General features: G+C 36.0%; 2 protein-coding genes across 2 annotated transcripts in view; both read right to left on the bottom strand.

The window, feature by feature from the left end:
- Nucleotides 1-223: 223 nt before the first annotated feature.
- Nucleotides 224-9691, bottom strand: fkbp8 (FKBP prolyl isomerase 8). Its single transcript, XM_084116061.1, has 9 exons — nucleotides 9603-9691; nucleotides 7749-8032; nucleotides 7305-7474; nucleotides 7052-7140; nucleotides 6260-6480; nucleotides 6005-6177; nucleotides 5725-5802; nucleotides 3430-3564; nucleotides 224-1220 (listed from the first exon to the last, which is right to left on the bottom strand). Exons 2-9 carry the CDS (start codon nucleotides 8017-8019, stop codon nucleotides 1134-1136), a joined length of 1224 nt encoding a protein of 407 aa, XP_083972187.1. The 5' UTR covers nucleotides 8020-8032; nucleotides 9603-9691; the 3' UTR covers nucleotides 224-1133.
- Nucleotides 9692-11704: 2013 nt separating this feature from the next.
- The window catches only part of ssbp4 (single stranded DNA binding protein 4), a 67078-nt gene continuing 64743 nt past the window's right edge, over nucleotides 11705-14039 (bottom strand). Inside the window, exons 17-18 of the mRNA XM_084116608.1 lie at nucleotides 13613-13714; nucleotides 11705-12981 (exon numbers count right to left, since the gene is read on the bottom strand). Of these exons, the coding sequence (XP_083972734.1) occupies nucleotides 12952-12981; nucleotides 13613-13714 (132 nt within the window). The 3' untranslated portion in view covers nucleotides 11705-12951. The remainder of the gene's footprint in view (nucleotides 12982-13612; nucleotides 13715-14039) is intronic.

The raw sequence follows: 14039 nt of genomic DNA, 5'->3' as shown, positions 1-14039 counted from the left end.
GTTATGCACTTCAAATACATTCTTCATTTCATCAGAACGCACGTGTTAAATAGAATGTTCATTAACGTTCACATCGAATCCATACGTCATAAATGTGTATTATAGTAGTTAATAATACAGCGCGTGCAAAGAACCATTTTACTGTTATTATGATGTTAACAGTTTGTTACCTTTCATTTCAACCAAAAATATTTTCAGTAGATGCAAATCTAGAATTCTTAGAAACATTTTCAAGAAATCACTTTATTTTCAACCATATGAACAGAGAGTGCAAAAGTATATTTTAGGATTTACAAAACAACTTTAAGGGGAATGCTGGAAGTTATCAATACTACAAAAAATGGAATGGGGAACTGACAAAATCAACATAAGGATCAATGAAAAAAATTATGACAACAAACATCTGTTCATCCTAAATAAATAATTCAAATTAAATGCACAGAATTCTTGCAGAAGCTGAAAAATATCAACCGAAAATGTCCGTATGACCTTCCTTGCAGTGTTTGGTCACGAAAATATGGAAATATTATTGAGAATCAGACATTTTACGTCTTTAACACCGGCCCAGGGATATTTTGGAGCCTATAAATGAAAGAAGAAAGTGTGAAAACGTACCACATCAGTGTAAGGACTTTTAAAATAGTGTTGTCTTTCTTTTGCATCAGAAGCTAAAGACACCTGTAGATACTGCAAAAGAAAAGGCATACAATCATATTCTTGAATGTTCAAGACTGTTCACAAGCAAGTTTCAGTTCACCAAAATAAGATTACGGAACTTCACAAATGTTTTTTTGTAGTCGGAGTTCTAAAGCAAAACACAACTGTGTCCAACAACCTGAAGAGCATCATTCTGTACATCAATACATTTCTTCATTATAACTAGGATCCTTTCTGTACATATATAGGAATAATATAATATTTCTCACATCTATTTCTTCCCAGCTGATCTTTCATGCATTGAAAGTAAAAAGTGAACACCATTTAAAACCTCTAAAGCATGATGGAGGGCAACAGAACTTACAACCAGTTCACTTTCACTTATATTTTATAAAAGGTCAGTAAGGTGTTTTGAGGGCTTGGCATGCTCAAAGTCTTGAGCACCACGTCATCCATCATGTCACAGTAAATTTCGGTTAATTTCTAGCTGCGATGACAACCGACAAAGCTACACCTCCAATCGCGACGGCTGTAGCCCCAAAAAGCCACTTCCAGCTGAGACTCTGTAAAAAGATAAATACTTGATTAAAAGAAATATTACAAAATAAAATTGGTCATTATTTACTCACCCTGTGGTTTTAAACCTGTTTATTTTTCTGTCCCTTCTCAAGTCATTTGAAAGCTTTGTGTGATGAACAAATCAAAATTGAATATTTTATTCGCTTATTCATTTTCTGCTCCAGTGAGGTTTGAGTCATTGAGGTAAACTGGAGAATCAGAATAATTCGATTCGTCAATAAAACATTAAGGCCGATTTGTAGCAAGATAACTGAAAATAAATGCCTCAAATGAATTATTTGTACAGAGCCCCTAATAGGACATGGTGAAAGGAAAAAAAATTAGATGGGAGAAAATGTATATTTTAATGATTTTTCATTCTCTTTCATTCCCCGCTAAACTGTAATGGAAATAACAAGATTGGAGGGAAAACGATTTCAAAGCTTTTGCGAGAGAATTTAATTTATCTGGGGAACGCAACACTTTTGCGAGAGAACGCAACGTTTCTCTGGGGAACGCAACGCTTTTGCAAGAGAACGCAAAGTTTCTCTGGGGAACGCAACGCTTTGCGAGAGAACGCAACGTTTCTCTGGGGAACGCAACACTTTTGCGAGAGAACGCAAAGTTTCTCTGGGCAACGCAACGCTTTGCGAGAGAACGCAACACTTTTGCGAGAGAACACAACGTTTCTCTGGGGAACGCAACACTTTTGCGAGAGAACGCAATGTTTCTCTGGGGAACGCAACACTTTTGCAAGAGAACGCAAAGTTTATCTAAATAACGCCATACTTTTGCTATTGAACGCTATGTTTCTCTGGGGAACACAACGCTTTTGCGAGAGAACGCAAAGTTTCTCTGGGGAACGCAACGCTTTGCGAGAGAACGCAATGTTTCTCTGGGGAACGCAACACTTTTGCGAGAGAACGCAATGTTTCTCTGGGGAACGCAACACTTTTGCAAGAGAACGCAAAGTTTATCTAAATAACGCCATACTTTTGCTATTGAACGCAACGTTTCTCTGGGGAACACAACACTTTTGCAAGAAAATGTAAAGTTTATCCGGAGAACGCAACATTTTTGCAAGAGAATGCAAAGCTCTTGGGGAAATGCAATACTTTTGCGAGAACACAAAAGTTTTGTGAGCAAACGCAAAAGCATTTAAACATAATTTTTTTCTCCCATCTCATTTATTTGCATTAACATGTCCCTTTAGGGGCTGATAAATTCATTCATAAATCTGACTGATCTGGTTAGACTCACTAACAAACTCAATGATCCATTCTCAGCGTTAAGTTTATAAAATTTCCCTTCCATGCTCAATGTTAAAGGCGTGGTATAATGCGCTTTTCGAATAAAATACGTTTTTGATGTCCCCAGAGTGTGTATTGTGAAGTTTTAGCTCAAAATACCCCACAGATATTTTTATATAGCATGTTAAAATTGTCACTTTTTGAGGGTGAGCAAAAACGCACTGTTTTTGTGTCTGTCCCTTTAAATGCAAATGAGCTGCTGCTCCCAGTACAGAGGGCGGAGCCTCAACAGCTTGTGTCCTTTTACCTCACACAGACATGCACTGAAAATTTAAAAAACTTTTAGCCTTTTATGTTCAATCCAAAGTCAGAAAGATGGAGAGACTCAAGAAGAAGTGACAACATGTAGACAACGTTTCTGAATGGTTAGTTGGTGAATTTATGTAGTTTATGTGTAGTTATCTTCTAGTCATTAATTAGCATATTCTGTCTTGATAATCTATAAATCGTGTTCCGGGGCGGGGTTTATGTACATTTTAGGGTTCATGATGTCACTAACCCGGGAGGAATGTCGTGTAGTCCCTACAAGCCATTTGTTGTAGTCCTTAAAAAGTGATTTTTTAAGACTTTGAGCGTCATAACTTTGCAGATGTTGTTTATGCTCAAACAGCAACTTTACACACTAACTAAAGTTAGAAAAGTGAAAGCATATTCAACCACCCCTTTAAGAATAGCGACGTACAAGTTTGGAACAACATGAGGGTGATAAAACAATGACCGATTTAAAAAAAAAAAAAAAAAAAAGTATTAACTATCCCTTTAACAGGTTAAGGCATAAACTTGCACTTTGTCATTTGTAAACCCCACTTCCTGTTGAGAGTAAACAGATATGTGACCTCATAACAAAATAAACAAACAGTGCATAGTGTTAAATAGTTTAAATAGGGGCAGTTCATGCTCTCACCCATGAGGACTTGGCACGGTGTTTCTGCACACTGGCGTTTGACGGGTTACCCAGCATCTTTTTATACATGGCCTGTTCGGCTCCTTTCTCCTCAGAGTGTTTCTTCACAAGCTTCGACAGCTCAGCGTGGATGGTCTGCCGAGAAAAGGGCAGAGAGAATGAATAGTGTGTGTGTGTGAGGGGTAATCGCCAGGCTGATGAAACTTGCTCACTGCAGCACACCAACACATTTGGGCGGTACGCAAATGATTAAACATGACAATGCTGTTGGAGATTGAGTAAAAGCCTACACAAAAGTTCAAGAATAAACCAATTCAAGATTAAAACCGCATTCACATGCTTCCATAAATCAGCTGCAATGCCACAGAAGACAAAAGCAGAAGCGAAAACATCTTGTACTGAAGAAACGTGCCTTTATATGGATGGGTCACACACATTTCCATTGTCAGTTTTCTCTTATATGACCTCATAATCAAGACCCCTGAGCTTCATTCACTCCATGGCTGAGTGAAGAGGTTTAGATCTACTCTGGTTTAAGCCAATGACTGTGCAGGCAATATATGCGAATGCAATTTTGAAAAACAGTTGTTATGTTCAGGTTATAGACTATTAGTTTACCAAATAATTTGGAGTCATCACTACAAATGTAAGGCGATTCATTTACAAATGGATTCTTTCAAGTTGTGTAAATTCTTCAAGTGAATCTGAATCGATCATATTATTGACTGGTAAAAAAAAAAAAAAAAGGTTTATCAATTTGTTTTAAAGAATGATTCATTTGCAAACGAAAAATTGGCATTATGATAAAAGAACACTGCTAAATCAAAGCAGTAACCAACAAACATCAAAATTACAGCTCAAAACATGACGGTAAACAATTATTGCTAATTACAAAGATTGTCATTATTGTTAATTAGCAAGGACTGTGAATGGCACCTAAAATGTAGACTTTCAGGAGTCAAAGTCAAAACATACCATGACAACCTGCCATTTAGTTTAATTAGCGCCAAAGTTGAATTACTGGCTAATGACTAAAACAAGTAGGGTAAAGACGAACTGACGAGATGGGATCAGAGTGGATTAAGGAATTCTGTACTGGAGCCTCTGTAAAGGCCAGTCACATGAGAAGAGAGGGGTGTAAATGTGCAGACGTAGGTGGCTTGGCAGTGGCAGGCTGGTCATACAGCAGAAAGCCGCGGCAGTCAGGAGCTGTCAGATGGTGGGACACAGGGAACCTCATCCGTCCGCCTGTGTAAGCAGAGCAGGCCAACACTGCTTTAGATATGGCAAGTGTGCAGAGGGACCCGGTTATTTATAGACACGGAAAGAAATGCGATCCTAGGAGTTTTTGAACAATTTGTACTGTGCGCAGACAGGCTATTTTTGGGGGTCTGTGGTTCCATCTGCAGGTTATAATGAGAAACGCACATTTCTGGACCTGTTACACAAGTACCGCTAGTTCTCAACAGATTCCAATTTTCAATAAAACACAATTTACCGGAATATATTTAATGAAAAATAAAAGGAAATAAAAAATATTAGTAAAATAAAATAGTAGTTCTCAACAGATTCCAATTTTCAATAAAACACAATTTACCAGAATATATTTAATGAAAAATAAAAGGAAATAAAAAATATTAGTAAAATAAAATACATTTTTTTTATAATTTTTATAATTTTTATAATTCTCCCACCTAATTTTAAACTTATAAAATAAGTTTTCAACAGATACCAATTTTCAATAGCACAATTTATATGTACAAAAAAAGGAAAAAAGTTAGATAAAATAAAACAGAGACAAATAAGATACAAATAAAATAAGATGTATTATAAAAATACAATAAAATATAATATTTCTCTGAATATTTCAATGAATAAGATCAAATTTAAAATAAAATATAAAATAAATCAAACAAAATAAAATAAAAATAAGATATAAAAATATATAAACAAACAAATAATATTAAATAAAATATATAAATAAGCATAAATAATATTAAATAAAATATAAAATATATAAACAAACAAATAATATTAAATAAAATATATAAATAAACAAATAACATTAAATAAAATATAACACATATATATAAACAAACAAATAATATTAAATAAAATATATAAATAAACAAATAATATTAAATAAAATATAACATATATATATAAACAAACAAATAATATTAAATAAAATATATAAATAAACAAATAATATTAAATAAAATATAAAATAAAACTATTATCAGCTGCGATATCAGTTTACTGAAATCGGTTCTGTTAAATTGTCCCTTGTGTTACCTTGTTACTTGGCTCCAACTTCAAGGCCCCTTTCAGTGTTTTAATGGCTTCAGCAAACTTGCCCTGCAGAGCCAGTACCTGCAGACACAAACACATGTCAGCACTTTTTAATCTCAACACATCTCAAGCTGTTCTTTTTCCCCCCCCTCTGCCGTGGCCAGAAACCTGAATGGAACCAAATGACCGAACAACTCGCTTTCGCTGTGTCCAAAACCAGGAGTGCATTACTATTTAATGAGAGTAAGTGAAAATGATACGCATCTGAACCCAGGAAACCAACCTTGCCTTTGCGGAACAGGGCTTTGACATTGTCTGGCTGGTGCGCCAGGACGGAGACGCAGGAGCGCAGTGCGGCTTCATAGTGGTCTAGCTTGAGTTGAGCGGCGGCCATATTGTTAAGACATCTCACCTTCATGTCCAAAAGTTCTTCCTCTTCTTGTTGACTGATATCCACTAAAATATACCAAATGATTGCAGACGTGTTGCAGATGTATTTAGAAATAAACTAAATGAATCAGGAATGAAGCAGTATCACCTCTGAAACTGGCTTCAGTTATCTGTAGCGCGATTCCGTATGAGTTGACGGCAAAGGCGTAGTCGGCGCGCTGGTAGTGGACGTTTCCTCGCTCTCGCTTTCTGTTGGCCAAACTGATTCTCTCCGAGGGCGGCATGAGCTCCAGGTCTGGGGCGTCATCTGCCGACAACAGCTGCACCTCCAGGATGAGATCAGCATCAGGAGGCACAGGAGGAGTAGAGCTGACAGAACAGAGGAACGCAATATTGCTACGATGTCACATACAGTTGCAATCAAAACTATTCAACCCCCTTGACCTGCAAGACATTTTGCTGCCAAGAATAAACTTGTATGAAAACAAAGGCATCAGTAAACTATTGTAGAAAGATTATTAATACACATTTGAGTGATTCTGAGAACGTTAAGTTGATGAGAAATGAAAAAAAAAAAAAAAAAAATCTAATTGGCTCTGAAAATTGTTCAAAATTATTCAACCCCCAAAAGTCAAGTTAAGTCAATATATATATTTTATATATTATCACTTTTAATTTGCCATTCAATTATTATATGCATTTTTTTTTTTTTAAACTCTGTATCTTTAGAAAAGCTTACATTTGTAAATTGTTACAGTCTCCAGGGGGTGAATAATTTTGCTCGCAACCGTCTATATAAACTGTTACCGTTTCTGAAAAATCTCTTATGCTCACGAAGGCTGCATTTAAAAGCATTTCTTTTATTATACAAATATTAAACAATAATTTTAAACATTACAATTTTATATCAAATTTCAAAAAATAACATATAGAATCTAACCTGCCAAGGGCACCATACGTGTATTTAGCACCCGCTTCAATCAAAGCCTTTTCGCCCATTTCCATCAGCTGTACAGTGAGATCCAGACCCTAAGTAAAACAGGAACAACAACATATGTTTTAATCATTTTAATCATCATAACTGAGGGGCCTATACATATATGAAAATGTATAATATAGGTAATATTTAGAAGAAAAAAATATATACAATATTCTAAAAATTAAACATATAATACAATATAATACAATAATACCTGGAGGACATCCCCATCACCAAGAGTGAAAGATAAGTTTGGCAGCTCTTCTACCACAGTTCCATCAGTAAGACTGGTTTTAAGATGAATTGTGACATTTTGGCCTCTCTGGGGTCTGCTGTCCGGACCAGCTCCCGGTTCCAGAACTTTCTTTCTGAGTTGCCCATTTCCTGTGCGTTTAAACAGAAAATGTTTTAAAACCAGCTAAAAATCACCATCATAGGCTACTTCACTCCACCATCTAGACATGATATCTTGAATGTATTGCCTTATTTAGTATGCGCGGTTCTATTGATATGCAAATGAGCCCCGCCTCCACTCACTCACTCAGCATTATGCTGTGAAAAATGTGCTTAACTACGCCATCGGTCTGGATATTTGCCCATTATAGAGTTCATCTCCATTAATTAATGAATTACGGTATTGCTGCCAAAATAAACGTACCTAAAACATCCAGCCACTCTTCTGGTTCTGCAGAAGGGGTTTGATCGGCACACGCGTCTGCTTTTGTAGCGTCTTTTGTCGGATTGTTTTTCTTCTTTCCTCCACCTGCGTCTTCTAAAGGTGGGAGGTCGTCGTCCACATCCTCTTCCACATCTTCCAACATTTCAAAGTCTTCACCACTGTCGAGCAGCGAGGCACGTCCAGATTTCTTACCCGACGGCGCCACCTCCTGGTTATCAGCAGAGCCATTCACAACCTCACCGTCGGCCATCTGGACTCACGTTCTACAGGAGAAAAATAACAAGTTTCCTTAATGTAGATGTTTAGCAGAATATCCAAGCTGCTCTTTTCCATATAATGAAAGTGAATGGTGACCAAAACAATCAAGCTCCATAAAAAGACAAAAAACAGCGTTTTCAATTTACTTTTAAATGTCCACAACTAAACATCTCCTTTTGTGTTTCACAGTTAAATATGTTTCCTCCCACCTATTGTTTAGCACACACAGTACACACCTTTATGCACTACTTTACATGCGTTTCTAGGATAAGCTCAACGTTTTTTTTTTTGCAAATCTTCAGAGAAAAGGTCAACCCGTGACCTTAAACATACAGTGAAAATCTAGAAAAATCAGCAAACACATTCGCCGCCAACAATCTCTGTAAATAATAAACCAACAGCGGTTGAGCTTTATCTACCAATTTCACAAGCATTTCTACTTGTGCATATTATATAAGCTTATTTATTGCTTTTTAACACTAAAAAATGACTGTGTAAAGTGTTTATCATACTCCCATTGGCATTCAACTCCCAAAAGCATTCAGCAAGATATCGTCGAAGAAACTGCATCCCTAGATTGAATTTTTGGGAACAAATATTGTTTATTCCACTTCCAATTCAATCAAAGTAACTCCAGAAACAAAAAGACTAATTAATTATTTGTCCTTTCAAATTAATAAATGATCATATAGAATACAAATCACTTTTAAAACATTTACATATAAAATGTTAAAAATTACATAATAGGCTAATGAACCCTTGTAAAAAAAAAACACTGTGGAATGATTAGAGTGTATTTACATTTCATTCATTGTATTAATGCGATACTCCAAATACTCGCCACATGAAAAAAAAAAAACACAAAAAAAAACATGGTATTAACATGGTACATTTTGGAAAAGAAACCCTACTTATCATAGAATACTAATATAACGGTTAATCCAAATTGAAATTAAATTATATATTAATGTGCAACTTAGAAGTGTGAATAGGCTAATTACACCCTTATAAAAAATACTGTGGTGGAACTATGGTACTAACAAATAATTACCTCATTGACAATCCATGGTATTTATATGATACTTCAAGTACTCGTTATACTATGGTACACGAGCAAAAAAACAACAACACGGTCTGGTTTGAAGAAATCGTAATTGTTGTAGAATGAGCTAAAACTTTATTATTAAAAATATATAAATTTAAACACAATTTAATACAAATGATAATTTAATGTGCATCTTATAAGTGTGTTTGTCCTGTTGTAATTAGAGTGAAATTTATTCCTGCAATTTAAGACAGCAATAAACCTTTATTTAATAAGGTCTTAGAGGTTTTGTGTGTAATTATGAGAGGGAGAGCATGCATCCAAAAATTTTTTTTTAAAGCAGCAATTATTTGCAGAAATTACAGCTTTTCCAGAACATTCCAGCAACTTTGATAACGAGCTCGCGCTCTGCAAGCGCCACAACTCACTGCGTTACGTACAGTGAGAAGACACAACTTTCGATTAAAGGTTTATGTGCAGTAATATGTTTTGAAAGTGTGGTGAACGTGAAAAGAGATGAGCATACTTACCGCAATCTGCTTGGAGCTGCGCAGCAACAACTTTGACAACAAAACAAGATCAATCTGTGCAACTTCCGGGTAAAGGTCAACGGTCAATCGTGACAAGTACAAAATAAAAGTCATGTAGTCAAGGTCGCTGCAATAACTGCAGGGGACTTTTATATTAAATAATAACTAACTCTATATATAATTTATATATATATAATATAATTTTTTATAACTATAATTTTAAGCATTAAATTATATATATATACACACACTTATGTATATAATTTTAATGCTTAAAATGATTGTTTCATATTAATATAAATTAAACATTTTTATAATATATAAATGTATATATTATTTAATATTTTTGGGGGTGTTTGTTATTTCATTCAAATAACAAAACTGAAACACATAAAAATATCAAATTACATTTATTATTGATGCAATCATTTCTTTTTGATAAGCAAATTTTCTGTTTTTTTTTTTTTCTTCTCAGTCTAAAGAAACTTTACAATATAAAGAAACATACAAAGGACATATTTACCTACAACAAGACACCTAAGGTCCTAGGACAAAGATCTGAGCTACCCTACTATAAAATACAAAGCAAACCCAAAGGGACAGACTGCTTCATATTGAATACTGCCATGTCGCAAGAAAGGACAATGTAAAATTACAGGAGAAATTTCTGTCATTCCCTCCCATGACCCTTCCTGCTTCAAAATACACATTTTCTTCTCAAACGTCTTTCTAATGTTACAATATTATACATCACAACAGAAGTGCAGAGATGGCCAACAGTTGAGCAACTTATATATTTCATCCTTAGAACCCTTATAATTTGATGTAAACCGACTCGATATTCTGTTCAGTATCAAAAGCCATTTCCGTCACGCAAACTAAATGTTTGAGGAACTTAAGCTTTGATTGTTATTTACGAAGAAATAAATGCATAAGCCTGTTGCAGACTTGATTTACAATAGGGGTGAGCATCGACCTGCAGGTTTTTTTTTTTTTACAGCAAAAGCATCTCTTTAAAATACAAAAACACAAACAGATTCTTTATAACTTATTTTCAGCTGTACTCATTGGTTGTGACTGACATATCAAAACATGTCAATGATATCAAAATGCATTTTACAGTATTTACAGTAAACCAAAGGTCAGGGGTGAGGGTCAAGAAAGGTTGTGGGCTGCGTACCAGACAAACATGGAAATCCCTTCAAAATTGACCAGGACGCTGAGCCTGGTTCTCTCAGATGGCCAATATACCAAAATATCCTTAATACTGGACAAAAGGCATTTTAAACTGGGCTGGCAAGGTCGAGTGATTCTGAATGTCCCAAAATATTGATTCATATATCCCGTGATGAAGCACTATTAAATAATTGTAGGCATGAAATGGAAATAAGTGTCAATTATATACAAAGGAGAATCTCACCAAACCTGTCCAAGTCATATTTCACCCCAAATTCAGAATAAATTAAAGAAAATTATTATTGTTGCTAAAATATATATATATATATATATATATATATATATATATATATATATATATATATATATATATAATTATTTATAACAAAAATATATATATTTTATAATATAGTCATTTACATTTTAACCAAGTTACTACTATATTAAATAATAATGTTAAAAATAGTTTAATCTATTTTTAACAGTATTTTTTTTTATAATTTTATTTTCATAATAGGCACATTCCATTCCAAGTATATACTGTAAAGCAATAAAAGCCTTTTTTATTATGCCAAAAAGGCAAAATATTCACAGAACATGATAGTATTTGTTGTACTCCTTATATTTATGCTGAATTATAAAAAAAACTTTGCATTTTTCAGTGAGTCACAAAAAATTAAAAAAACGGAAAATGGGGAAAATGCACTCAATTGTCATGTCCAAATGTCATAATACAAAAAAAAACGGTCACTTAATTGAATTGTTTTTTTTACTCATTATTGAGGGGTAAAATGTGACCCAGACATCTTTTCATGTGATTTTCCCTCTTTTGCCATGATCAAAATCCTCATACTGTACCACAAGCATGTTGCCCGCAAACTCTACATTTGAAGAACCTCATTTGAAGAAAGAGATGGGACCACACATGAGCTTCACAGACAAGAAGTGTATTGAAAATATCAATAAGGTCCATGACCCCAAAAAAAAAAAAAAAAAAAAAAGTTATATTTACAGACATGGGACTATAGAGCACAAGGAAACTCGTGCTTGTAAGAGCAGCCTGCGTCCAACTACTTTTACAAACACGTGGGTAATATTTCTAAAAAGACTTGCAAAACAACGTGGCAAACACGTAGTGGCAAAATTACAATGAAGTATCGGCGGAAAATCATCAAGAACGGATGGTAAAAATGTATTCGTTATTGGCTGTTTGTGACCAAGCCAAGGATGGAGCAACACGCAATGGCAGTGAATATGAAACCGTCACCCTTGTAGACTTTGAAATGTACTCCAATCTTTAAATACAGTGCCGACGGGTGCATTAAACCAGTGATTGCAGCCACTTTGACGCACAATTCAGCTTGTCCATCTCGGTAGTGATGACATCAGTTGGATGAAGAACACAGGAAGAGGTATATGCAAAGACACAAAATTCAAACAAAAGAGACCAACAAATACCTAAAATCATGTAAACAGAAGTGTCATTGTGCATTTGAATGTGTGCTTATTCTGTCATTGATGTTGTTGAGATACAAATGTGCCCTTTACAGGAAAATCCATAAAATTATGAGTACATCATCATCATCATAGCAATTATGAAAATTATAACAATAATATTATCAATAATATACAAATATAGTAATATGAAACCATTCCTGCCCCTAGCATCACCAGTTTAGCTTTTTCCATTTTAAAATGTACACAGCAATCAAACAACCACTAGTTTCAGTGTTTCATTGCCGAAAGAAATGATCAAACTGGTCTGAAATAAAGCCACCAGCTTCAATGCTGATGAGCAGCTAGTTATGAAGTGTCTTCCTGGCACAGTCCCACACACACACACGCACATGTACAAACACACACACGGTGGTTCGATCGAGGGGCCCGGTCCGGATACGAAGCCCGGCAGGCAGGACGAGTCCCGTCAGAAGGCTCTTCCCGTGACCCGAGGCCCGCGTCCTTTCGGCTTTGCGCCGGGCGTCCTTCGCTCCGTGGCCACGCCGACCGGCTGAAGGGCGCCAACCCAGAGTGTTTGAGGGGAGTTGTGGGGAGTTGAAGATCGAGCGAATAAAATTAAAACAAAAACAACAACATGCCGAACGCAGCAGAGACGAGGAGAACAGGAAGTGGGGTGGGGTTAAAAAAAAAAAAAAAAAAAATTAAAAAAGAAGAATCACACACTCATCGTCATGTTGGGTGAATACTGCAACGAGAAGAGGGGAAGGGGAAAGTGGAGGGACAAAATGAGTCAATGAAGTTGAGATCATAACCGAAAACCAGAAATATCGTCCGATTATGTTTTATTACAACATTATAATGCGCGTGTGAAACGGGTAGTGGTGCAACGGATCACAAAGCTCACGGTTTGGATCATATTGTGGTATTTGAGTCACGCGTCAGATCATTTTTTCAGATCGGCAAAAAAGAAAAATGGGGGGGGAGGGGGGCAGACAGGAGCAGACGTATTTATAGGCCGCTGTCACTTTAAGACCGAATGCACTGATCCAATATACTGATACACATCCAATTTCTTTCTCAACTGTTAACGATCACGCCATAACCGACTGTGTTTACGAGAAAACTTGCGGAGATGAGTATTTAAACAGTTTTGTTCAAGTGAAAGGAGACAGGAAAGAGGGATCAGTTCGGTGTTCTTTCACCTCTTTTTGTGCTTGAATGGATACATTTTCACTCTGTGATGTTTGACCATTGCAATTAGTCCGCGAATCACATGTGGGTCTGGTCCGTATGGATAACTACGATCCGTTGCACCCCTAGAAACAGGAAAGCAGGGGAGGAGAGATACAGAGCGGGCCGGTGAGACGCGAACTTACACTTTCACTTTGGAATGGGTTTAAGAAGTTGCCTGCCATCTCCCCGTCGTCCCGCGGAGTCCCTGGGGGATTGTTCATACCTGTCATGTTGTTCGGAGAGTTCTAGAAATCCAGACGAATGATGATTAGTGACATACGCAAAAACATTCACAAAATGGAGGAACCGGCATCCAACAGGAAACGGCCGAAAACGATAAGCCGATCATTATTTTCACGTCATGGACAATAACTGATAAAAGGCCAATATTTTAATTTTTTTGTAAGTTATGTTTTTGGTCTTTTTGTGCCTTTATTTGATAGGACAGTAGAGATTTTGACAGGAAAGCGTGGGGTGGAGAGAGAGGGGAAGGGGTTCGGCAAAGGACCTCGAGCTGGGAATCGAACTCGGGTCGCCTGAGGCGCAGTTGCGCTATATGTCGGCGCGTTA

The sequence above is a fragment of the Abramis brama genome, assembly GCF_963993115.1.
Source record: "Abramis brama genome assembly, chromosome: 6".
Lineage (NCBI taxonomy): Eukaryota > Metazoa > Chordata > Actinopteri > Cypriniformes > Leuciscidae > Abramis > Abramis brama.
Note: the sequence above shows the minus strand (reverse complement) of the source record. Positions and strands in the feature narration are given on the sequence as shown.